The sequence below is a fragment of the Pholcus phalangioides genome, unplaced genomic scaffold, assembly GCF_987345545.1.
Source record: "Pholcus phalangioides strain wild (caught in Gottingen) unplaced genomic scaffold, Ppha-v1.0 ptg000015l_1, whole genome shotgun sequence".
In the NCBI taxonomy this organism is placed as follows: domain Eukaryota; kingdom Metazoa; phylum Arthropoda; class Arachnida; order Araneae; family Pholcidae; genus Pholcus; species Pholcus phalangioides.
The window spans coordinates 81,787,908-81,815,273 of record NW_028301608.1 but is presented as its reverse complement, the minus strand read 5'-3'; the positions used below and the strand labels follow the sequence as shown (position 1 = coordinate 81,815,273).

The window sequence follows — 27,366 nt, the reverse complement described above, 5'->3', positions numbered from 1 at the left end:
ATTTAAATTTGGGAAAGTTTCGTAATTGATAATAAAGTTTAAATTGATAGTTATATATTATCCTATGTGAATGTTGATGATTAAGATGAAATTTGTAGTCAGTTTACGGATCCAGGATAGGTTTGTTGGATAATTCGAATTTTGAATAATTCGAACTTTTTTCCAGTCTTCGAATTAATCAAGTTCGACTGTATATAAATTCGCTTATAACGAGATGCCCTTTATAACGACGTCCACCCTAGTGATTGTGAACTGTCGTTATAACGAACTTTCATTGTTTTTACCGAAAATAGTGTAAAGGGAAAATATTTCTCATCTTGAGAGATTGAGCTCGATATTTCGACAGTTGAATAAAAATCTCATTATTGATGCTCATAATTTCGAGAGACAGATTGCGGAAGTTATAAATTAAGTAGAATCATGTGTGCGTGTGATTTGCAAGGAAATCGTCGCAGCTCTGAATCTCTTTTTTTTTTTTTTTTGGCGCTATTCTGTAAAAGCTGTTGTTGTTAAAGTATATAAATACGGAAAGGAGAGGGGGAGAATTGGTAGAGAAAGGGAACGAACCCAGCATGAACTCGGGAGAAAGATGTTTGTGGCAACCCCAGAGAGAAAGAGAGAGAGAGAGCTATCTACTAGAGATCACACATACGAGAAAGGGAGAGCCAAGCAAGCAAGCATCGTTGGTCTTGTTGTTCACCTGCTGCAGAGATTTGTTGAAGGAGGAAAGGAAAGGCTCGTCGTCGTTGTGTCAAAAGAGATCTTCGGGGATCACTACTTCTCCAAGCAAAGCAGCAGCAGCTGGTTGGTTCTATCGTCGCCGCTGCCGCTCGCTCATTTGATTGCATATTGTTCCGTTCCCCACTCTCATGTGCTATTTATTTATTTATTCGCTTCGCACGTCGTTCGTTTAATGATTAGGGAGGAATCACCCATCTCATCTCTCTCCGTAAGTTATTTTTCTCTTTCCTCTCGTTCCTACGTAAGAAATTAATATTTCTCATATATTTAACATTCATTCAGAGAATGTAAATATTTTAGATTTTCTTTTTCCTTCGTGATCTGATAAGCTGTAGAATTCTCATGTCATTGTTTTACATATCAGGAGGTTATGAATGGTTTTTCCCCATAAAAGCGTATTGATAAACTTTCTTTTTGAAAATACGGATGTAAATGGATGCTGTTGGCATATCTTTAATCGAGACAATACATAGGCACAACAATTTAATTAATCAGAGTGGGGTTTTTTTAATTGGTTAAAATGTCTAATATCAATGGTTAAGAAAAGATACGGTTCACTTGAATTTTAATGTTATCTATAAACTGATAAAATCTTGTTTACAAAGTTAAATAGTTTTTACCTTAAATTCTATTTGCCATCCTTTCTATCCATTTTGTGCAATTTTATAAATCTCTAAACACGTAAAATTTAGATGTTCTGAAAAAAATGACACCAATAAGGAATCAACTCTTTGTAGCTGAAAAATTATTGTACTTATATAGCTGTATTTTATACTGACATGACACACTAACAGATGCATTTTCTAAAATACCAAAAAAATTGACAAAAGAAATAGGTATAATGGGTATTTACTTATTTTTGACCATGTATTTTGCCATGTATATTCAAATATACTCGGGACCAGAAGGTTAAAGTTAGAGTGGTGTAAGTCGATTAATCCTCATTTTGAGAAAAAGAAGGTTTTACTAAATTGTGGTTATAGGTTCCCATGTTAAAAATTTTGTATCTCATAGGGGCGAACTGTTGAAGCTGAAACTTAGTTAATTTTTTCTTTCAACAGTTTAGCACTTCTTAATTGCATTTCTGGTTTTAGTAGAGAATTGTTGAAAATGTGTGTATGACTTTAACCTCCCTCATTATGTGTATGATTTTGTTAATAGTTATCATGCTTACACAGTCTGTAGTGAACATCAGGGCTGGCCCGATTAATCAGGTCAGTTAATCGATAAATTGTTAAGTGCAGTTTAAACATTTTTTGGTTGACTTAATCCACTCGAATAATCCGATTAAAATTTTTACGATTAGAAAATTTTTTATCATAAATTTGTAAATTATCTTAATTTGTCTGACAAAACCGATTAGATGTCTTATAAGTTATGCTCCTATACATGACATTTATTCAAAATGTCATATTTATTAAAATGTCATGTATCATTATCATATCATTTATTCAATAACTTATGGTCCATCCTATCCGTCCCATTGAAAATTTTAAACGCTTCGATCATATCCCCCTCTACACCTGCGCGTTCCTCCAATGTAAACATATTCAAGAAATCAAGTCTTTCTTCGTAGTTCAAGCCTTGTGTGCCGACAACAACACGCGTAGTTTTTCTCTTCATCCCTCGAGTCTATATCCCTCTGTAGGCATGGTCTCCAAAATTTTACGACATACTTCAGTCTAGGACGAACTAAGTCTCGGAAAAGTATTATATAGCTGACTGTATATATTATGTTGAGGAGTGTTTTTTGGCTTTATAATAATCTGTACACCATATATGCTCAACCCATGGCCCGCGGACAAAATGTGACCCGTGAAACCATCTGTTGTGGCCCGCGAAGATATCATTAGACCCAAATGAATACGAAAAATACATTCGAACTGGTGACAAATCTATAATTCTGGATTCTCTAAGTTCAAATCTAACGTAGAGCGAAAGTTTATTACCCCCTCCCCCCAAAAAAAAATTATTATCTTAATCTCGGGGCCATCTTTTAAAAAAAATTGGAGGATCACATACTGAACACATTCGGTGCCCTTTGTAATGTCTTAATCAGTAAAAACTGCATTTTCGTTATAAAACTGAGTGAAACTATCTCTATTAAAATATGGCAGAAAAAGTTTCAATGAATTCAGAACGGAAAAAAAATTTGTATGATAGTAGAGCCCTTCTTTGCCTTATGACCGAGACCCTTTGGGACCCAATGAAGATGACACTAATCATATGATAATAAGTATCATGAAATTTTCACTGCAGTATCCAATATATATATATTTGGCACCATTTAATTTCATTGTGGCCCGCTACCGGGGCGGATCTCGGGCCATGCGACTCGTGAGCCCGCCGCTCTAGGCGGGACACTGAATTCGAGTTGAAAGGGCAAAAAAAAATTTTTTTTTTCTACCAAAAATACGTGGTCGGAGGAGCTATTAATAGGTTCTCTATCAGCCCCGGCCCGCGACCGGTTTCAAATCAATCAAGTGGCCCGCTCTCATCAAAATTTTGAGCATTTCTGCTGAATACAATGATCATTCACCATCGAAAACAATGATATTAAGTCTGAAAATCAAATGGAAGATTAGTTGATAAACTTTTCTATGTAAGCATTAATTTATAGGACTGAATCTGTGATCAGATGGGGGGAAAAAAGTTTCGTTTTCTACTTTCTAAGAATAAAAAAAAAAAATAATTCACAGAATTTTTTCTCTTTTTGGAAGAAGAGACTTTTCGAATACTAAATGAAATTTTTTAATACTTTTTCAAGTTTGTTTGTACAGTAGATATATATCATTGACTAGCTGCCAGTTAACACTTAAATCAGTGATTCTTGAGTCATGCTCACTGCGGTAACAAATCTAAGCGCAACATTCTAATAACACGAGGCACAAAATTCCTACCTCGTATTATTTTTAATTTATTTGTTACATTTAATGGAAACAAAACACGAAATATTTTAATTATTAATGGTATTCTTTCCTCAATATAAATGGAAAAAAAGTACGACCGTTAATCGAAAAAGAAACTTTTGCAGTGCGAATTTCGCGTGACACATTTATGCGAGCGAAATCCCCAAGATGAGGTTTTCAAGAATTTTGAGGTTTCAAAGGAAATTTTTAAGAATTCAAAAATTCAATTTTTATAATCATTTCAATTTTCCGAATAATCAGTCAGCATGGTGTAATTTTTTTTCCCCATCTCGCACCCCCGGTTAAGAACCACTGCCTTAAATGCTCAATTTTTTTTTTCTGAGCTGATTTTGGAAACTGAAAAAATCATTAAAACAAAATCTATTTCAGCTGTACTGCTTATACAGGACCTTGGTGGAGACGTGTGAAGCCTCAAAAATCGCGTACAAAATATGTGCATTGAAGTGTGATATTGTGATATTACCTTCCAAGTATACAACTACCCTTTTTGTGATTCTAATTATACTAAGGAAAAAAGTCGGATTGCAAACTTTAAGATTAAAAAAAGAAATGCAAACAAAACATTCCTACAAATTAGCGAAATCCCAGCCACATAATGCTCTGCAACAAACGAAGAGTTGTATCTACCAACAAATTCAAAACATAAAACGGGAAGAATAATACCTCATCTTATGTGAAAGGTGATTCTGAATTTCTCTATCTTCAAACTGGCTGCAGTAATGAACGTTCAAAGAACCCTTTGCACGTATGCAAAGCTACGCAATTAAGTGTTAGGCTTGTTGAGTTCAAAAGCTAAAATTTTATTATTTTTATTATTCTGGCCATTCGGTTTTTTTTTCCCCATTGTCACTCGAATTTATGTGACAATTAAAATTTGCCCCTTTGAAAAATGTCTTCAATTTCAATCTTCTATGAGCGTATATCAACTTTTTTACTAAAAAATTTCAGGCTCATTGAGAGGATAATTTTCTTCTATTTAAAACGTGGACCATGATAGAGAAAAGGGGGGGGGCAATTATTGTGACTTATTGTGACCCGTCTTTTGTTGAACCCGATCACGTGCAATGGAAAATAAAGAAAAACACGCTCTAGTGATCTACACTTCCTCACTTCTAATATTCCATATTCATTGGTCTTCATTTTGCCGTGAATAAAAAGTTTTTTTTTTTAATTTTGGGAAAAATCCTCGAATTTCCTCTTTTACACTGTTCATTTGGCTTTTTATGAAAATATTTCCTTTTATTTTAAAAAGTATCTTTATAAAAAATATTAAAGATGTTATAATAATAAAAGAACGTAAAATATATCGAAATGACCATTTCTGAAACATTGCTTTTACAAGGGGACACCAGTATCGATTGGTGAGGGACAATGCAAGGTTATGGTGTCGCAAGGAATTTTTCTCTAATAGGGTTGTCAATAAATGGAATAGCTTACCCCCGGAGGTAGTGAATTGTAACACAATTGATACGTTTAAAAAGAAATACGATAAACATGTTGGGATAAATCGAGAAGCTATCCATTCTTAGAATAAGACAACCATAAGTATTCTTTATGAGCGTTGTATAATATTTTATCACGTGTATATATTGTTTATAATTTTTTTTAATCGCATTTTTAATTGGGTTGCTGTATTTTTGAAATATATGACATCCATATTTTTATGGGCATCTTTTTATCAGCCACCTCGTTGGACGTTTTGCCTGTTGTAGCGTTGTAGTTGTATTTGACACTTGCCCGTTTACGTCATCATCCTGTGGCTCAACATTGCCGAGTTATAATCGTAGCCTATCTCTGACATCGGATGTCTCTAAAAGCGCATGAAATCAACGTTCAACGGGCGTGTACTAATCCTGAAAGGCGTGAAACGTCCGTAGTGTTGCAAAATAAATCGGAGTATAATGTCTTAACCCAAGGGTGCTCAAACTTAGCGAGAGTGCGGGCTACTTCATTGGTTTTAAAAGCGTTTCACAGGTCATTTAAGTGATCTGTAAATGTGCCACAGGCCGCTCAAGTGATCTGAAACTGTGCTGCGAATCACTCAAGTGATATGGAACTACACCGCAGGTCATTCCAGTGATCCATAAATATGCTGTGGGTCACCTAAGTGATCTGGAACTGTGCAGCGGGTCACTTGAGTGATTTGAAAATGTATTGCGGGGCCGCTTAAGAGTGCTCTGGAACTGTGCTGTGAATCCCTCAAGTGATCTGTAAATATATCCTGCGGGGTCAGAAGTGATCTTGGAAAAGTGCCGCGGGTCATTTGCGTGATGTATAACTGCACCGCAAACGGCTTAAGTAATCTATATATGTGCCGCCTTCGCTCATAGGCGGAGATAGACTTGGAAATCTGGGCGGAGGGCACGATGATGATGATGTCAAAACATATATACATAGGCAATACAACATATACACATTAGATCAGTCGACTCCACCTTTGACGCCGGGGGGGGGGGCGCAATGCCCCCGTATCTCCGCCCATGCGCTTAGTTCATTTTTACAAAATTATGTTTCAGGTCGTGGGCAACATCAGATGGCTCCGAGAGACACATTTGGCTCGCGGACCATGGGTTGAGAAGGTATGTTTTAACCAGTAACGTCTTGATTCGTAGGCCAACAGAACCCGTAGGACAACGAATCCGCGGCGTTTCGCATTAACACTATGAATTTTCTCTCTGTTAGTTTATTTTATTTCTTTCATCAGCATGTTTACCATTTCACTTTGTTTTATTGGTGATTCAATTAGAGCAGTTACATTGCCAAAAGAGATTTTTTGCCAGAAAGAGGGACTTAAAAAATATTTGGACATCGAGCCTGTGAACCTGTTAAGACAACGCTGATCTCAACGTAGTAATAATAACCGTCAATATGTCCACTCTTTCCCCACTTTCAGACATGATATTTCTTCACAAAAACCATTGCCACTCAAGAGAAGAAAAAAAATCAGTCTAATAGAATAAAACACGGAATTTTAAATGAAATTCATTATAAGAGTGTATTAAAACGAGAAGGGGAAAAAAAAGCTTCTCTCTCTCTCTCTCAATAAAATATCTTATTCTTTCTTCTTTCACTGGCAACTCGATCAGTTTCAGCAGATGAACAAAATTTCGGAAAACAACAGATGGCGCGATAAAAAAGTCTTAATTACAAATTAGTACCCAATTCAATCGATCATCGTCTCTCGCGGCGGCAGGAAAAATTGAGTTTTGGGGGGGGGGGGGGGAAGCTTATTGTATTCTCATTTTTTCTTCTTTTTTGAACTCTTTGCTTGCTTAGAAATACTTCCCGATGATTTTATTTTATTTCGTGCGCAGGTAACAGGGCGTATGGCTTTTCACAGGCGAACCGTTGACCCTAGAGGCATACTTCCAATTAGAAAAAGTATTCAAATAGAATGTGGTATTCAGATATTCCATTTATGTTGCATTTGGTTGTACAGTTATTAAAATAAAAATGTACATTTTCGTACTAACACCCTGTGCTCAAGAAACCAATTACAAAGATGTCCTGTCAAATGTATAACGGTAAACCGTTTTACCCGCATTTAATGAATTTTTCTCCCCAACTTTCCTCCATTTTTTGAATTCGAATATCTCTGCGAATATTGCACTTGGAAACATGGGATTTCTTTAGTTGGCATGAGGAGAGACAGGGTAACAACTTTTCAATTGGGTTTTGGGGCACACGGAGATTGTATAAAAAGTTAATTTTTTTTTATTTTAATTACTATACAACCCTTTGAAACATGAGTGATACATCTGAGTACTACACGTTATTTGAAAACTTTTTCCAATTGGAAATATGTATATCTCTAACTTTTTCAACGGTTCGTCAGTAAAATTTCATACGCCCTGTTACCTTTGCACCCTGTACAATAACAACTGATGTCATAAAATTATTTTTATTCATTTATGCTCTTGTTTGCTAGATGTAAAGAAATATAAGAATAGATTAAAATAAATTGAGGTTGCCAGCTTGAAGCAATGAATATGCTGAACATATTTGTCAAATCCTGGAATTTTTTTACTTGGATCTTGTTTTTTTTCCAGAAAATCGGTTATTTTAGGTTAGTCGTTGATTTCAAAACTACTTCCGATCATACTGTTGTTTTCGTAGAAGCGCCTTCCGAATAGTACTTATGGATATAGGAGTTGATATTTCGAAAAACTGTTCACACAGTGGAGACAATGAATTTCAGTCTTTTCTTCTAAAACTCTCATCAAACTCAATTTGAAACTGAAATCATCAGTTTTCGTTAAATCAACTTGAATTTCTCCATGCCGGAAAATTTGATCAAAATATTAGTTCAAATATTTCTAAATATGGTCATCTATTAAAAATGCTACGTATATGAACATGAATTATATATTATATAATTATTAAATTATAAGGCATACATAAATTATATAATTATAAAACATCTCTCTAATTGGTTTCGTCAAACAAATCAAGTTAACTTAAAAATTTATAAAAAATTTCAATCGTATTAATTCACAAGTCGATAAACTGAACTGAAATTTTTAACTGCGATAATTTTTAATAATTGATCTATTATTCGACCCGATTGATCGATTAATCGGAGCAGCCCTAATAAAGTATCCAAACAATAGGTTTCTACGCCGCTGTGGTGGTCGAGTGGTTATAGTGACGGACTCGTGATGCGAGGATCCGGGTTCGAACCCCACAGTGGTGGTCGGTTGAAGTTGGTTTTCTGTGGTTCCTAACTTCAAGGCGCAAATGCGAGCCGATCTCCCCGTTAAAAAGTCTCGCCACAGAGAGCAACAGTCCTACAACGATAAATCATTCAACCATAACACTTCACTCATAGTTAGAAAAACTGGTGGCAGATGGCAGCACTACACATAACAAGCATTACACAGAAACAAACTTTACGTCAGGTTGCACTACACGTACACGCACATTCCCACATGTACCGATTCGTTGGGGGTTCCGCGGGGGGGGGGGTGTAGCAGTAGTAGGTAGGGCCTCCAAAAAATGACTCGGGGATCCATGATTTTCTTAAGTCAGCCACCTCGTTGGGCAATTTGCCTGTTGTATTTGTATTTGGTATTATAAGTCACTTATATCAAAAGCTCATAATTCTGTGGTGTTTGGTCAGAACACAATATATCTTCAAAAAATGGCTTTTTGATCTAAAAGTAAGTCTCTCGCTAATTATAACTAATTAGAAGTGAGACAAATGCTCAAATACGTGCGTACGGCTAAACAATATGCTGATGTATGATATTTTCATTTGTATTTGTGTGTGTACTTTATTTTTGATTTTTAAATGACAATGAAAATGCCTATATCTCAAATATGTGTTTTTGAAGTTATCATGTTCTGACCACACCACAGAATTATGGGGAAAATTGTCGTTATAACGGGCTTCTTTTAAAAATACAAATACAAAGCCACAACAGGCAAATTGCCCAACCAGGTGGCTGACTTAAGAACATCATGGATCCCCGAGCCATTTTTTGGAGGCCCTACCTACAACTGCTACACCACACATACACCCCGCCCACACCCCCCGCGGAACCCCCCAACGAATCGGTACATGCGGGAATGTGCGTGTACGTGTAGTGAAACCTGATGTGAGGTTTTTTGTTTCTCTGTAATGCTTGTTATGTGTAGCGCTGCCATCTGCCACCAGTTTTTCTAACTATGAGTGAAGTGTTATGATTGAATGATTTATCGTTGTAGGACTGTTGCTCTCTGTGGCGAGACTTTTTAACGGGGAGATCGGCTCGCATTTGCGCCTTGAAGTTAGGAACCACAGGAAACCAACTTCAGCCGAATTTAAAAAGCGAATTTTCAAAAAGCGAATTTAAATTTGTTCAAGGCATTTTCTCACACTAGATTTTCGTATTCATAGACCGATTCACCCGACCGACAGATCGCACAATTAAAATTCCCAATTATTATATCGCTGCTCATCTCCAATAACTTTTTTTTGCACAATATGTTCAACCGTTTGGAGACTAATTTAATCTGCAGGTTTTGATCCTGGCAGTGACCGTGGTCACTGGAAGATCTCGAGTGTATAATGACAAAGTTCTAAAATAGGAACACAGGATAAAAAAAATGTGACTCTTTTTTTACTCTAATCATTTGTTATAAGCACCTCAGAGTAATGTTTTCAAGAAGCACGCGTGATGATAAATGAATACTTATACAGTACATCTCCTTTTAATTCAATTCTTGAAAGGGATAGAAACAAATGGCCTTTTTGGAGAATTACGTTGACATCATACCAAAAAAGCTTCATAATTTTCCACTCGCTATAACCGAACAGAGTAAAAGTCCGTTGAAACGACCGTTCACAACAGCGAGGGAAATTTCCGTTATAACGGATTTCTCATTATAAGCGAATTTCCATATTTTGCTCTGTCAGGTTATAAAATTGTTGAAAAAAATTGCTACTTTATCTGCATTAAAATGTCTTTTATAAATCTTTTCATTCTAATATTAATGAATGAATGAACAGAACTCTAGTCTCAAACGAAATTGATTTTTGGTCTCATAGCAGTAAATTCTCTAAGACATTTTGGCTTAAAATTTCGTGCTATCAAAGTGATTTAGTTGATCAACTGAGCAATTAAAAGTCTCAATTATCATATCATTACTCCCTTCCATGGCTTTATGGCAGGTCCGTAGCCAGAAATTTCGTTTGGGGGGGGGACCACTTTTATTTCGGGGGGGGGGGACCAAAGTAATAGCAAATTGATTTGGGCATCTTTTTCCTTTTTCGGTCATTTTCTCACATTTCGGAGGGGGGGGGGACCAGACCCCCCTAAGTCCCTCCCTCATCGCTCGGCCTTACTTTATGGACTCGTCAACATTTTCCTGCTAATCAGAAAGTTTTTTCAGCACAATTTTTTTTTTCAGTCATAACAGAACGGTGTTAAGCTTCTACTCCGTGGTCTCTAAGCAATTAGGAGAGAAGACGAAAGTCGAATAAAATCATCTCTCTAAAACAGCGGTTCTCAACCTTTTCTGACACACGGAGCCCTTTTCAGTGTATAATTTCTATGGCGGAGCCCTGTTTAACTCGAGGAGCCCTTTTTAGTATATTATTTATATGGCGGTACCCTTTAGGCCTCTTTTCTTTTGTTTGTTTATCAAATTTATTGATTTATTTTATTATTCTCAAGTGGCCGCGGAGCCCCTGGGAAGTGCACAAGGAGCACCGGTTGAGAAACACTGCTCTAAAGATACGTAAATTTCGCAAAAAAAAAAATTCCAAATCGGAAATTCTGCATTTATTCGCAAAAACGAACTAAACTAACAGCACAAATTTTTTTTATAGTTCAATTATGAGGCCAAGCATATACTGTACTTGGTTAAAAGTTCAAGGATTCGTGTGTTCATCAAAATTACTGCCTAATTTCACTTCAAAAAGTGACTTTGGCCTTTTACGGTATCGGTATTTTGATACTCTTTTCTCCATCATATACAGTCGATCCCACTTACAACGTTTTCCCGCATAGTACGACTTATTTTCGTGGTCCGTTCGCTAACAAATTCTCATTAAGATTTCCCGTTTAAAACGGTTTCCCTCCCCACTTACAACGTTTTCTCATGACGATTTTTTTGAAAAACGTTACAGGCGGGATCCACTGTAATTCGATCTTCCATCATATAATTCGACACTCGAGATCAAGCTTCAACGTGATAAGAAACGCGCTAATTTTTCTCGGAACTGAATCGTCTTTCGCATCTCGAAATCTCGCTACTGTATTTGGCGAAACGTCTCATAAGATGTTTAAAAACGATTAGAGAAAGAGATGCTCTTTTTCTCCGTCTCTCAATACTGTATTACAATTTTTTTTTATATTACAAAGAAAGAATGAGAGACGATGTTCCGCGCGAAAGTGAATTACAATAATTCGACGTGTATAGTATTTTTTTCTTTTGCACTTCATTTGGCGGTCTTTTGATAAGGATCTCGCACCTGCTGCTGCCAGCACCTGACGACGACGGACGACCAACTAGAAAAGGTGGAGCTGCTCTCTCTCTCTCTCTCTCTGGGAGGGGAGGGAGGCTCATTTTCTTCACCTTCATCCTTTGATCCTCCCTCTCACCCACCTCCCTCCCCACTTCCATCGTGCATCCTCGTATTAGTCGGCAAGCTTCAAAGGGAATCTTTTTAGTTTAGCCCCTGGGAGGAGGTACGTGGAGGGAAGAGCGGCACACAGAAGTATATACAAGCTGTTGTATAAAGGGGGTGAGAGAAGATGGAGAGCTTCGAGGAGAAAAGTGGTTCAGAGAGAAGGACCCATCATATTAGCACAACGTTAACGCGCGGGCGTATTTTCTTCTGAAATTTATTGCGAAAAATGTTATACGAGTCGCTCGAAACCGGGGAGTGGGAGAACTCGGAAATTCAGTAGCTGTTCGGAATAATCACGGTACGAGAAAGCAACGAGTTCGAATTTTCAACGATGTCTTTGAAGAGTCTATTCTGGATTTCAGAGATATATTCAAACTCGCGATTATAACGATATCGAAGATTCCACAAAATTTTGTCCGTTATAACCGAGGTTATAGTTTCCAACACCTTTTAAGTATGTAAAATGTAACACTGAACAACAAATTTTCACAATGTTTCTGCTTCCGAAACAGAAATAGTCATTTGTTATGTAATTCGGTGTGCTGAGCACGGATTTGACCATAAGGAAGTAAGTAAGCAACCATAAGCAGATTGAATACGGTTTTCGCTGAAATCACACATTCAATACATTTAATACACATATATAATAACAGAATATAATAACGTCAAGGCTGGACAAATCGCTAAAAAATCCAGGTGCCAGAACAATTTTTTAGGTGCCAAAAAAATTTTTACCTCAAGAAAAATGTTATAATAATGTTGCTTTTCACTTTTTCAGGCCATAGTGACTCTCTTTCGTGTTGACAGATATGCTGCTGTAAATTCAAAAAAGTTTTGTGATGCTCACAGCCTGCAATTTAGTAATTACACAAAGAAAATTTTAGGCGCCAATACAACTTTTTAGTCGCCATGGTGACCTGGCTCCTGAGATTTGTCAGCCCTGCAATACATTGAAACACAACATAAGTATATACATGTAAAACAAAACAAATGTCCATTGGAAAAAAAACTCCACAAATATGTAGAAACTTCACCACTGTATAAAAACAACGTCAATACAGTGATGTATTGTGTGTTAGTAATTGCTGAGACCATGAAAATCAGTCGTACCAAGCGGGAAAACGTTCTGAGTGGAAAAGTTGGATAAACTAAGGAAACACTAGTGGAAACTAAGCGGGATCCTGTATATGTACAGGTATGCATCGCTTTACGCGATTTCGCTATAACGCGATTTTGAAAAGTTAATTTTGTAAATTGCGACCCGTGAAATTTGGTCTGTAGTTTGAGTTTAATTCTGGAAATGGGCTTCCAAATTAGAGGTATGACATAATTGAAATGATAAAATCAGTTGATGCAGAAGGCCGGTATTACACTATAAGAGTTTGATAAAATACCTCTTATAAAACAAAAAATCCAACCAATAAAACTTTTTTATAGGTTACATTCGAGCAAATGCAACCGATAAGCTTATTGGTTGAATTTTTCATGTTTTATGAAAGGACTTTTATAAAACTTTTATTGCGTAATCCTGGCCTTAATTAATCTAGAATTCTCACATTTGCAAAGAATATTCAGAATTTTCTAGCTTTGCTTCTGAAGGTTTTGTAAAGAGACGTAAAATGTTTCAAGTCAGCTGAATCTCGAATGTTTTCATTAAGTTATCCGGCTCTTCACGGAAAAACTACACTCAATAATAGGCCGGGATTAAACTATAAAAGTTTTAGTTAAAGATCTTTTACAAAACGTGAAAAAAAACAACAACCAATAAGCCTGTTGGTTACATTCACTCGAATGTAACCGATACGCTTATTGGTTGCATTTGCTAAATTTTATAAAAGGAATTTTATGAAATTTTTATAGTGTAATCCCGGCCTTACCCTTGTTAAATTCAACACGCATTACGCGATTATTTTGCGGAACCAAGCAATCACGTAAAGCAGTGTTTCTCAAAGTGTGCGTCGCTGCTCCTAGGAGAGACATCGCCAACAGGGGCGTTGTAGCGAGCTGGGGGATATTGATTTATGTGCCAATTTATTCTTTTTAAGTGGCTCTTTTATAGGTGTATGTAAAAAATATCTATTATACTATTCCGGGGAGCCGCAGGCGAACCATGAATTGGGAAAGGGGGCGAGACAAAAGTTTGAGAACCACTGGCGTAAAGTAATAAACTCAAAGCTTCTACCGCCCCTGGACCCTTTCATCACCCCCCCCCCCCTGCACCCTTTTTTTGGGAATATAATAGTGATATTGCCCACTTTGAGAAACACTGGTGTAAAAGTATGATATAAATGATGTCAGTCGTTGGTACACTTAGCTAAAGAGAAAATCGGCAACGCTTTATATGCGAAAAAAATTTTGAAAGAAGGAAGTTTGTTCAAATTTTCAATTGCAAAAGCAAGTGTTGAACAACAGGACTTACAAACACAAGGTGCAGCATATCTCTGACGACTGTTCCCGTTTATACTAAACACATCTGGATAAATGCACAGTAGGAAGGGAGGAGTATACACTACCTTCCAACGATGTATTTACCATGGGTATAGGCCTACACTGGAAGACAGGTTTTCACTTCACACCAAGCGTTATCCAGTTGTGATAGAAGCGAAGAGTGCAAATGACAAACTCGTGATTTAAAAAATACCCCCCAAACAAGCAATCCATAGGAGATCACATCTGGAGACAGAGGAAGTCACCAGGTTTCGCAGTGTGACTGCAGTTAATTCTATCTACAATGAAGATGGAGCTCAAACGTGTTTTAGTTGGACTTGTAACGTGAGGCAGTGGCTTATCCGAGAAGTGCCCAACGTTTAAGTTCAAGCGAGACCCTAGATCGAGGGGTTCTTAACCTATGGGTCACGACCCAAACTTGGGTCGTAGGAGCTTACTAATGATGTCTTAAATGCACTTACAGTCAGTTATAAAAAATACACTTATTTCGTTATTGGTTTCACTCATTTTGAAGAACAGTCCCGTTGGTCGTAAAGCTGATCTTGTTATCGATTTTGACTCGCGACTAAAAAAGGTTAAGAACCCTTGCCCTAGATCAGGGGTCTTCAACATTTCTTGTGCAGCGAGCACTACCTGTGGCAGTCATCAAACAAAGAGCACCCTTACGGCAACTTTGACATAAGCCTCAATATTATATTGACATATTTACCTTTGACATATATATATATTTATTTGCCTTTGAACTTTGACATATGCCTCAAATCTGCATAATTGAAATACTTGGATGAAGTTTTCACAGGGTGTTTAATTGATCAAGTGCTCGCGAGCACAAAAGCTTACACGAGCATTGAGCACTCTTGATGCTATCTGGATCACCATGGTGCTCGCGAGCAACGGGTTGAAGATGACTGCCCTAGAGAGAGAGAGATGGTTACGATACTGTTCCGTGAAATCCAAACACACACCAATCTCCCTTAGATATAGATATTTTTTTTCAACAATACCAATGAAAACTTTTACAGCTCTTGATACCAATGAGCTTCAGAAAAACTCTCGCCACAGATGCCCATGCCCTATTTTACATAATAAGTTATTTATAGGGTTGTCGGAAGTGTACGTGCTCGTCTTGAGTTTCATGTTTATGGAATCCATTTTATTTATGAATCGATTCGGGGAGTTCTCGGACTCATTCTACAAATTTCCACTGGTGCTCGCGCACCCATACAGAACCCCCGGCTTCGACGCCACTTAAGTTATAGCAATAGCAAGCACAAGACTCCAGTGAAGATGGTTTCCCACTCGTTCGCGATCATCTCTTGGCATCCAGTTCATTTTCACATGTTTCCATAAACTCAAGTAGTAATTTGTTTTGTTTTGTGTGAATTATTTTGGAAAATATTTATCGATCGAAGAAAAAAAAAGTTCAGCTACAAAAAACAATGTGTTGAAGGGGCTGAAATTTATTCTTCTTTCGCGATGCATTTGTTGCTAAATTCACTATCAAATAGAGATTTTACTCGATAATAAGTTCCTCTTTAATCATTTTCATCTGCCAAATAATTACAAATATATTACACTCTCGTTGCCGCTCGATATGAAATCGCTAAATTGTTCGTTTACAATTTCTTCCCTACGGAAAGCATTCTTTATTGTTTCTTGCACCATTTCTATTCTCAGGGAACTCTCACCTCCTCCTAACCAGATCATGACCCACTGTTCTTTCTCAATGAAGAGAGTTTAGCAGGTGGTCGAAGACCTGGACCATGCTGGGAAATGTGCGTGTATGTGTTGGGAGGCTATCGCGAAGCTTTGTTTCCGTGTGATGCTTGTTATGTGTTGTACTGCAATCACACAGACGTCAATTTTTCTAATGAAGTGCAATGATTGAATAATAGTGTTGTTGTAGAGGCCTTTGTTGCTGTCTGTGGCAAGACTTTTCAACAGGGAGATCGTGTCTCGCATTCTCGCCTTGAATTTGGGAACCACAGAAAACCTACTTCAGCCGAACACCACAGTGGCAACGATGGGGTTCGAACCCGGGGTGAGTCCGTCATTATGTCCATTCGACCCCCCCAGCGGCAATTGGTACACGCCGGAATGTGCATGTACGTGTTGTGGACATAACGTGAAGTTTGTTTCTGTCCAATGCTTATTATGTGTAGTGCTGCGATCTGCCGTCAATTTGTTTAACTATGAATGAAGCGTAGTGAGATTGAATAACTGTACCATTACCGTTGTAGGCCTGTGGCTTTCTGTGGCGACAAATAGGCCCGCCTGCTACTCCCCCCCCCCTCCCCAGTTGCGGTACTGATTGATGTGATAAAAATTACTATACACAATATATGTGCATATAGACAGGGTGTAAAGTCATATCTTTACGCAACCTTTATCATTTGAACCGTTAGTGAAAAAAACGTACTTTGAATCAGGAAAAATATCCACAAATAACATGCCTAATTCATATGTGTCATTGATTTCACTAGAGGCTATGATAGAGATATAAAAGATTTATATATCTTTATATATATATACTATTTATACGGTCCCCCGTGTTTTAACTTGCAAGTAAAGAGTTGTTGCCCTCTCTCTCTCTCTCTCTCTCTCTTTCTCTCCCTCTTTCTCTCTCTATCTCTCTCTATCTCTCTCTCTCTCTCTATCTCTCTCTCTCTCTATCTCTCTCTCTCTCTATCTCTCTCTATCTCTCTCTCTCTCTCTATCTCTCTCTATCTCTCTCTCTCTCTCTATCTCTCTCTCTCTCTCTCTATTTCTCTCTTTCGCTCTTTATTTCTCTCCCTCTTTCTCTCTTTATTTCTCTCCCTCTTTCTCTCTTTATTTCTCTCCCTCTTTCTCTCTTTATTTCTCTCCCTCTTTCTCTCTTTATTTCTCTCCCTCTTTCTCTCTCTATCTCTCTCTATCTCTCTCTCTATCTCTCTCTCGCTCTCTATTTCTCTCTATCTCTCTCTCTATCTCCCTATTTCTCTCTCTATCTCTCTCTCGCTCTCTATTTCTCTCTATCTCTCTCTCTATCTCCCTATTTCTCTCTCTATCTCTCTATTTCTCTCTCTATCTCTCTATTTCTCTCTCTATCTCTCTATTTCTCTCTCTATCTCTCTATTTCTCTCTCTCTCCCCCCCTATTTCTCTCTCTATCTCTCTATTTCTCTCTCTCTCTCTCCCTATTTCTCTCTCTCTATCTCTCTATTTCTCTCTCTATTTCTCTCTCTCTCTCTCTATTTCTCTCTCTCTCTCTCTCTCTCTATTTCTCTATTTCTCTCTATCTCTCTATTTCTCCCTCTTTCTTTCTCTCTCTCGCTCTCTATTTCTCTCTATCTTTCTCTCTCTCGCTCTCTATTTCTCGCTCTCTTTTTTTCTCTCTCTTGAGCCCCCTCCAAAAAAAATTCTATGTTTATATGTGCAATATTCGTGCGTGCTGAAGTATTGCTGATTGAAAGAGTTTCAAATATCAGGAATTTAGAAAAGTTTTAATAAACTGCAGCTGCAAAAGATGTTTCGAATTTTTCCTCGAGTTTGTTCGTAACTATAGGCTACTCTCTCCCACATTTTCTCCAATTTTTGAGCTTTAATCTCTCGGCTAATATTGCACAATAATATAAAGAAACGTGGAGATTTTTTTATTGGGCTTAGGAGAAACTGGGCAACACATCACCTCTTCTTTATGATGTAAGTGATTAATGTATCATTCACAAATATGTACATAAAATAAATAAATAAAATAAATCTTTCTTATTGGAAATGAGAGGGGGGGGGGGACTGCATAAAAAATTACTAATTACTTCATATTTAATCTCCTGTGGCTTCGTATATCTCTACGTGAACTCAATATTTCAAAAATCGAGAATTCAATATAATTTTTAATATTATTGATGTGTCAGAAAACCCCACTAAATTTCCGCATTTCCACAGTAAAATCGGCAATTTTAACACTGATTCTATGGGGATCATCCTTTGCCTTACTCTCAAAGTGATGCTGATGATGGAGTCTATTCAAAAAGCTCTCATTACTGGGAGGATTGAAAAAGTGGCAAACCATTATAAAGGCATTAACTATTATACGTATACGTACAGCATTGAAGAAGTGACAAACCATTGTAAAGGCATATACACATCTGAAACGCATTGCTAGGGAACCACGGTAACCAAGGAAAACGTTCCGAAAGTGATTGTTGAGGCCCAAAAACCATTGTTGCCCGACAGTTTTTTTGCTCATGTGGGGCATTTGCCCTGCTATGACGAACGTTTAAAGTAGCCTATCGTTCAAGTCGGGCCCCATTTGGTATATATATGCAAAATTTGGTGATGATCGATCTAAAATTGTAGATTTGTATAGAGAACACACACACATACAGAAAATCAATTTTATATACACAGATATGTTAAATATTTTTGAATGAAATTGAAAAAATAAATAAATTAAAGAGGAAAAACAAATAATAGTGACTTTCGTTCAACAACGAATGGATCAACAGCATAAATTTAATAGCAAAGTGAATCAAAATGAGATATCCTCGTGTTAGGGATCGAATGTAGAATTCGACTACTTTCCTCGCTCATTTGTTATATTCGAAAGCGATAATTTCACGGTACGTTTCGGGTGTGGCCTGAAATCTTTCGTGGTCAATCTCGGTACAACATTCTGTAAGCATAACAGCTACTTAGTAATACAATTACATTGTGGTTACCTTTTGATCTCCTCTCAAAAGCTTTCTTTCCCTTCGCGCTCACCATGACATCTATTTTCTTCTTCTTTTTCAGCCCCGATGAAATGCATGATTATGCAAGCGGTGTCAAAACGTGTGTGTGTGTGTGTGTATATGCGTATGCATTTGGCTCATGCTCATACAGAGTAATACACACAGTGAGAGAAGGGACAGCGTTGATACGGGAGTTATCCGTAATTAAAGATATCCTTCAGAGCGCACTCTATAATTTGAGGAACGTGAGGTGGCGGCAAGCCTTTGACTTTCGGAAAGCCTGAGACTCTGGGGGCGTGGGCGGGAATATATATTTTTTATTTTCATATATATATATATATATATATATATATATACACACACACACACACAAACTCATATTTTTATTATTCTTGTCGTCGCCTCCCCGTCTCTCCTCCCAATTTCCTTCCCTTATACAGTAGTATAAGCCCCTATAACAATTTGGCTTTTGCACATTCTCTACTTACCCTCTTGCTCAACCTTCTCACAAAGAGCCTATTTTCCCCACCCCCTACTATCATTCTTTATACCTTCTTTTTTTTTTTTTGGGTGAAATCGCTTCTTCATATTTTCTTTTTGCCTACACCGCCACACGCCAAACATCCATCATGGTCTTAAGTACCTGCTAAAGCCGCACCTGATGTTGCTTCTACTCGCCGAAACGAACGAAATGCACGAGTTATATTCCGTGAGTCCGTCCGACAGCAGGAGAAGGAGGGGAGGGCTCTACAAATTTGCTGGGGAGGATATCAAAAGGCGGGAAAAGAAAAAGAAAAGCTAGGCTGAGGCTAAGTTTTCTGGAAAAAAAAAAAAAAAAGTGCTTTGGAAAATAAGGCCCCTGATAAGCTAGCGGCATCTTTTGTTATCTGCGTTGCGTATATATTTTTCTTTCTCTCTTCTTTCTTCCTCCTCTTTATTTTTCTCGTCTTCGCTTTTTTTCCCCCTCCGTACATCAAAATCCGATCGGATTATTACAATTTTCTCTTTGAAAAGAAGAAAAGGAAGAAAATACAGATCTCCAAGAATCGTCGAAAGGTCACTTCCCCGTATTTTATGAGGAAATCGGAGAATTTCGGAACACAATATATGCATAAATGATTCAGCTTAAATCTATCGTAATCGGAAATGAACTTCAAGTAACTACTAATAAAGAAACAGATGGCGGCCCAGATCTTTTCTTCTACGGCCCTGATATATATAGTAACTAGAGGGGCGGGGGGCAACTGCCCCGGACGGCAAAAATTCTAGTTACGGCCCTTTTTTTTGAAAAAAAAAATCATTTTCATTTTTCGAGTTTTCAAAATTTACTTTTCGAACTCGAGGAATTCATTTTTTTTTTCCCTTTCGAGTTTCCAAGATATGTTTAGTTCTAATTGAAATTCCAACTCCAGCGATGACTTCACTAAAAATTTTCTGCCTGATTGATTTGTCGTAAATGTTATCACAAGACAGTAAGTAGGGTCAGTGGTCAGTGCAGTTCTGTGTGCAGTTCACACCCTTTGCTGCCTGACTATCAGTAAACAGTTTTGTTTCAGAAATCATGCCCAAGCCATTACGCCATAAAGCAAAATTTCTGCAATTATTTCAAGGTTTTGGCAGCATCCGTATAAAACTTCACCCTACACTGTTTTATCTTCTGAAAATGACATTCATCTCATCTTCATGCTTTTCTTTTTCACTTTCTCTAAAATTTTCAATGCGAGCGTCTATATCGTGTCCGGTTCAGTTTATATGTACAATATCGTCTATGTTTATGTAATCCTCAGCACTGCGATCACGGAAAGCAGTTTGCATGCAATTTTGTAAGTCTTGCGTATATCATTTGGGAATTCAACCTTTGCACTTTTCCTCCGGTATAAAAGTCTGCTTTTCGGAAATATTTTGTTGTAATTTTGGGAAGCAACTGCCTTATACATATAGCTTATTAAAATCACAGCATCAAGTACGGAAACGGTTTTGGCTAATGTAGGGACGAACGACTTTCAACTGTAGTACAAAAAAAATATTTTTTTTTTTGCGCTTCATAATGATTAAGGGTGATTCAAGTATTACGTCAGCATCGGGGGGGGGGGGGGAGTTTCGGATTTGCGATCTTTTGATGACAAGGGAGGGGGGGGTTTGAAGGTTGCTTACGTCATCAACCACCCCTTTTTGAAGATATGAAATATTCTAAGCTGCTGACGAAATTTTGCTGACAAGAGGGGGGGGTCAGTGTTTTGCTGACTTTTGCTGACAGGGGGAGGGGGGGGAGTCAATAATGGCTGAAAATCTGCTCACGTAATACTTGAATGGCCCCTTAGAGCCCGGATTATATGCAAATGCACATGTGCATATCATTTGCGTATTTTGGCCTTTTTATCTATAGTGCATATAGATGCATAAAAGCAAAGAATTTTCAGAATAAGTGCATATTTTTGAAGGGTTATTTAAACTCAATCACTTTTTTTTTAAATAATGTTTTAAATAATGCTCATAATGTTTTCATAACACCGTCCCCCCCCCCCCCCGAAGTGAGATTTAATGAATTATTAATTCATTAAATCTCACTTGTAATACCGTGTTTGCTAAATATCAACTGTTTTATTGTCAGGCTATTAGAGATATATGCCAAAATTTTTTTTTAGCAAAAAAGTAATTTTTTTTAGAAATAGTGTCGAAATTCTTTTGTTGCTGGTATTTCGTTACTGAGCAGCTACAACAAACTAGAAATTAAAAATGCCTAAAGAAAATATATGCAGAAGTTATTTGTATATGCAGTGTATATTCATGCATGGGGATATTTTTTGTAAATTAATATGCATTATGACATAGAAAATATGCATTTTAAAACTTATCCGCTCTTTTTTGCATGGTGATTTTTTAATTCATATTTTGTCGTTTTTGGAAATTTTTAACTTTTTCAGAATTGTTTTTGTACATAACTTGTTTTTAGTTTTTTATGCATATTTTGGCATTTTCAAGTGCATATTTGCATATTTTGCCCCTATATGCACTTAGTGCACATAATCTTTGCTCTAATTATGATATTACTTTAATATAAAATATTGGGAAAGTGTAAGTCTCATTGGTGTACGTTTCTTGGTGAGTTAGAAAGGCCTAACCCATCTTTTCTTCACCTCGTCACATGTTTCCTACACCTGAACCGAAATTTCTGTAACTAGAATAAGTTAATCTTATACGTACTAACACGGTTTTTTTCCCCCAATCTTAACGTGATGTATATTCCCTCAAGATGATCGAATTCAGACCCGAAAGCAAGCAATCGAGGCAAAGATGGTCATCATGATTGATCTGAAGCAATTTTTTTTTCTTCTACTTCAAAGACCCTTTTGCCGTCATTTCTATTAGAAAAACAACAACCAAAAAAACAAAAGTAGACCGCGCATTCATTATTCTTGTTTTCATACAACGTCGCAAACTGAGGCCTATCATCATCATTATAATAATAATAATAATAAATAAAAAAGAAATAAATCGAGCTCTTGTGTGTGTGTATGTGTGCAGGACTTTGTGAAGAGTAACAAAGAAGAGTTCTGACCGCATGCAATTTCATAGATGTACGTAATTCAAACCATAATCTTCATACCCTTTTGAAGGAAGCTTAAAGGAGGAAAACAAATCAGACACAAACCAAGGTTATTTAATCACCAGACACCGGTAATTATCACGATAGAAATGAGAAAGACGATGGCAAAAAAAAACCAGACTTCAGACACTGGTAATCGCTAGCGTAATGGTCAAAATCTAGACACCGTAATAGTCGCGCAATGCCATCATCCGTCCATACGTTACTCGTGTCACGCCTTATATGGCACGGGCTTAGAAGTCGGATTCAACCTCCGAATCGTATCGAACACTCTATACGAGAAAATCTCTCACTACATTTCCGCCGAGTTCTCATTTACATAATCTCTTGTTTATTCCACCAGTTGCATGATGAACTTTGTTGTTATTTATACCGAGGAGATTCTCTTCATTTCTTTCCTCAGTATCATATTATGCAATTTTGTTTTGTTGTACAGCCAAAGCATTCACCTTGATCGAGTGTTTCGAAAAAAGGTTTGATCTAGTCGTTACCACAACCATCTTTTCTGTAATGAGAGGGAAATATTTTTTTATATTTTTTGACACATGATCGCCGTAGATTCATAATTGCTGACGCGTCTATGTCGTGTCTCGGCTTGATTTTCCTTCTTTTATTTCACAACCAGATTATGCTTTTTTACGAAATCACCCCAAATGGGAGGGAAATCGTTTGTTCCTATATTCAAGTTTTGTTTTTGCAGCCGAGGTATGTATACAGGATATCACCATTTTCCTCTATTGCTGTGATTTTCGATAAAGGGAGGGTCCCGAAGACCCCTTGGTCTATAACATATATGCTCAACCCATAGCTCGTAAAGTCATCTGATGTGGTCTGTGACATCAAAACATAATTTTGTAAAAGTGAACTGAGAGACTCTCATTTCCAAATCACTTAAGGTATCACAGATAATCACGAGACTCTCTGTCATGAGGCACACTCTCTCCCTTGGGGCACATGCCCAAGGCCACCAAATTAGCTGTTATTTGTATTCTAGCCACCGCTCACATGCCCCCCCCCCTTTGCATAAGGCCTCTACCTCAAAGAAGAATGCATGTAAAAGGCATTAAATTTCATATTTGCCTAGGGCCCGAACTTATGAAGAACAGGCCTTGTACTTACGTATCACTTATATCACCCGCGGAACATTCCCAGGCCACTTAAGGAAGCCGTGGCATATGTAAAGATCACTTGAGTGACCAGCGGCCCAGTTCCGGAGCATTTAAGTGACCCGCGGTATATTTACAGTTCACTTTAGTGATGTGTGGCACACTTCCAGAGCACTTAAGCGGCTGCGGTTCCACATCACTAAATTTACCAGTGGCACAGTTCCAGACCACTCAAGTGGCTCACGGCATATTTCCACGTGATTTAGGTGACCCGCGGAAAATTTCTTAGGTAACCACTTTAAAACCACTTAGGTGAACCGTGGTATATTCACAGACCTCTTGAGCAGGACCGTAACTAGGATTTTTGCCACCCAAGACAAACATTATTTTGCCGCCCCTACAACTTTAAAATTCGATAATTTTATAACGGTGTTCTTTGCTCCCACCTAAAATTGCCCTTCCCTAAACTTTGCCACCCAGGACAGTTGCTCCTCTGCCCCCACTCCCCCAGTTACGGCCCTGCGCTTGAGTAATCCACGACACAGTTCCAGAGCACTTAAGCGACCCACGGCATGTTCCCACATAACTTAAGTGGCCAGTGGCACATTACAAAATCACTTGAATGATCTGCGGCACATTTACAGACCACTTTAGAAACCCGCTACACGTTTTCAAAGCAATGAAGTATCCTGAACTTTCCTAAAGGTTGAACACCCTCGGTCTAGTATAACAAAGAGTAGATAGAGGTAGATTCCATGAGGTCGTAGTCAAGCAACATCTTGGTGATGCATAGGAATGCATAGTGATCTAAGTCGTAGCGAAAGAGGATGGGCGAGGGGAGGGACAGGCCGTCCGATCTCCCTCGAAATTTGAGAAAATGACTTATATACAGGAAGGTCATAAAATAACTGCTGATACACGAGCCTCTAGCAGCCGCAAAAATTAGAAAATGCGGATGATATTCGAGATATAGGTGTTACAAAGTGTGCGCCCGAGAAATAATATAAAAACAGGAACATCATTATAGCGGTTACGGACGCAGCAAAAAAATTTCGAAAAATGGAAATGACAACACTCACTTTTATGCATTGTTAAGTAATCGACTTAGTGAGAACCCATGGATGGAGTTGAAACGGTACCTAGAGCACTATAAACGCCGGCAGAGGATGCAGACTAAGAAATTTCTCACCAAGGGGGTGGTGCGCTAACCCCTCGTGAGGGGACTTCCTGCGGCAGTAATGTGATTGGTGTTGGAAACGCCCAAATACTTCTTTGTCTGCTTTTTTAGCGCTGGCTCTTATCATGCTACAGGTACTGTCCCAACGTCATTTATGACTTTTTGCTGCACCAGTCACTCTGCAGTGCATGAAAGTGAATGTTGCCGCTACCGCAGTCACGATGTGCGCCAACTGCAATTTACCGATTAGACTAGGGACATATTTTTGTATCCGATTCCAAACGGTTTTACAAGGACATCGGAGTCAAACGGCAATCAAACGAAGACTTAAGAAGAAGCGAAACACAGGTTTGTTATCCCAACCAACATTGAGTACGACGAGGCTTCTACAGCCGAAATTTATGATGATATATCGATGATGTGTTCAGCTGTTTACAGCCGTAACTACCCATCAGAAAATAATGAGACTTTAGAAACGTCTCAATGAATGGATGGGGGAGAATTTCCGAAGCCGTCCTCTTTAAAGACCGAAAGACTTCCGCATAGACTTTTGTGCGGAATCTTCGTGTTCGTAGAAGAGTGTTGTTACCCACAAAGAAAACGTTCTTTTAAACTTGACGTAATGATCTTTAGTGAATCAATAATACTGGAAATGTTCAAATATCCTGCCATGAAGGTTGAGAGATATGGTCACACGTTTGGAAAAAATTAGCATGTGAACTCCAATTTGCTTAGAAAATACAGTGGTAAATATAGAAACCCATTTTATTTTGCTCTCAATATCTTTTTCATCCCTTCATTTAAAACGTATCCAAAGTTTCATAGCTTTTTGATGAGCAGTAGTGACTTTAGACAGCTCAATAGAACTCTCTCTCTCTCTCTTTAGGGAGCTTTGATTATCCTTAACTTTTTTTAAAATCCTTCACATTGCATATGCACTCATGTGTTGGAAGGCTCTCGAACAATAAGCACATGGTGGGGTGTGTGTGCTGCCACTTGTTTGTTCAATACAGTCGAATCCCGTTTGAACGAACTCCAAGAGACAGGAGAAATCACTTCATTATAAAGGAATTTCAGGTTTTAGCATTGTTCCTATATAAACTTATCTGAGAGATTAGAAAAGTTTTCGTTAAAACGAGATTTTCGCTATAACGGTATTCATTAAAACGGGATTCGGCTGTATTAAAGAATGAAATAGTAGTATACAACGTATATGACTATTCTATACATGCAATTCAGTTTTGCGCTTATTTCATTTACTATCATAGGTGCAGTGATACGAAGTGGGCAATGTTAGGTTTTACACCGTCTTTCTCGTCCTGGATTGGTTTCTTGATGACTTCGGTCTTCGTCGCTGGAGCACTACCCCACGAAGGTCCACCAACACCATCGACGTACGCTTATTCCAGTACGACGTACTCTTCGACGACCGCGACATCTACCTCTTCGAAGAACTCACGGAACATCGACTTGAGGGTACTGCTCAGCTCTCGCGGGCTCTCGAAACTCGGCAACCCCGGAATAGAACTTATACGTCAGCTTGTGCAAGAGCTGCAGGAATGCAAATCAGGCAAAAACACGCCGTCGATGAGGAAAGTGATGCTTAGCAACCGGACGATCACTTGCAATGACGGATCTCCCGCTGGGTAATTAATTAATCTCATTTATTTTAATTTTATTTTTCTGTGTCATTTGTGTGCGAGGAGAAATTCAATACGAAACAGCGTTCGCGGTGCGTCGACCATAATAATGTATAACGTGCATTATAATATAAGGTGTGTTCCATAAGACCTGAGAATAAAATCAAGAAATATAGAAGGCACACAGCAAAAAATATATTGTATATTATGTTTGTTTCGAAAAGTTTCCGACAACACATATCGGGGAAGCGTCGTGAACTGGTAGGAAATTGTATACTACAGCGGTTCTCAACCGGTGCTCCGTGTGCACCTCCCAAGAGCTCCGCGGTGACTCGAGGAAAATAAAATGAATCAGTAAATCTGATAGAGATAAGTAAATAAGAGAGGCCTACAAGGTTCTGCCATAAAAATTATGTACAAACAAGGGCTCCTCGAGTCAAGCAGGGCTCCGGCATAGAAACAATATACTGAAAAGGTTGAGAACCGCTGGTAAACTACGTCACGAAAACACCCGCCCGCATGTCGCTACTTCTAATCAGCAATATCTTTAGTAAATGCAATATTGAAATTATGTCACAACCCCCTCCCCCCACAGTCTGAATCTCGCACGAAGGAAAGAGCTTCATAAACATACGGACAAGCTTATTCTACGCTTCATATGCTGTTCTCCTCCTCATTTTCTCAGTAGTTTTCAAATTCAAATATCTCAGTGATAAAAATATTGCAGTTTTTTTTTTGGGCTCGGGAGAGACAGGGCATTAGGGTTTTTTTGGGACAGGGAGATTAAATTTTAAAAATTAATTTTTTTATAACTATATACAACCCCCCCCCCCCCCTCTGAATTAGAAGTATGCCTTTAGGATCAACGAATCAACGATTCGTGGGTTTAA

The 27,366-nt window shown here is 38.0% G+C and overlaps 1 protein-coding gene across 2 annotated transcripts in view; it reads left to right on the top strand.

The window, feature by feature from the left end:
* Positions 1 to 613: 613 nt before the first annotated feature.
* Positions 614 to 27,366, top strand: part of Notum (palmitoleoyl-protein carboxylesterase notum) — a 60,824-nt gene continuing 34,071 nt past the window's right edge. The window contains exons 1-2 of one of the 2 annotated variants that reach the window (XM_089244497.1): positions 614 to 949; positions 26,105 to 26,482. In XM_089244497.1, coding sequence (XP_089100623.1) covers positions 26,127 to 26,482 — 356 coding nt within the window. In that variant the 5' untranslated portion in view covers positions 614 to 949; positions 26,105 to 26,126. The remainder of the gene's footprint in view (positions 950 to 26,104; positions 26,483 to 27,366) is intronic. The other variant, XM_089244495.1, reaches the window with a different exon arrangement.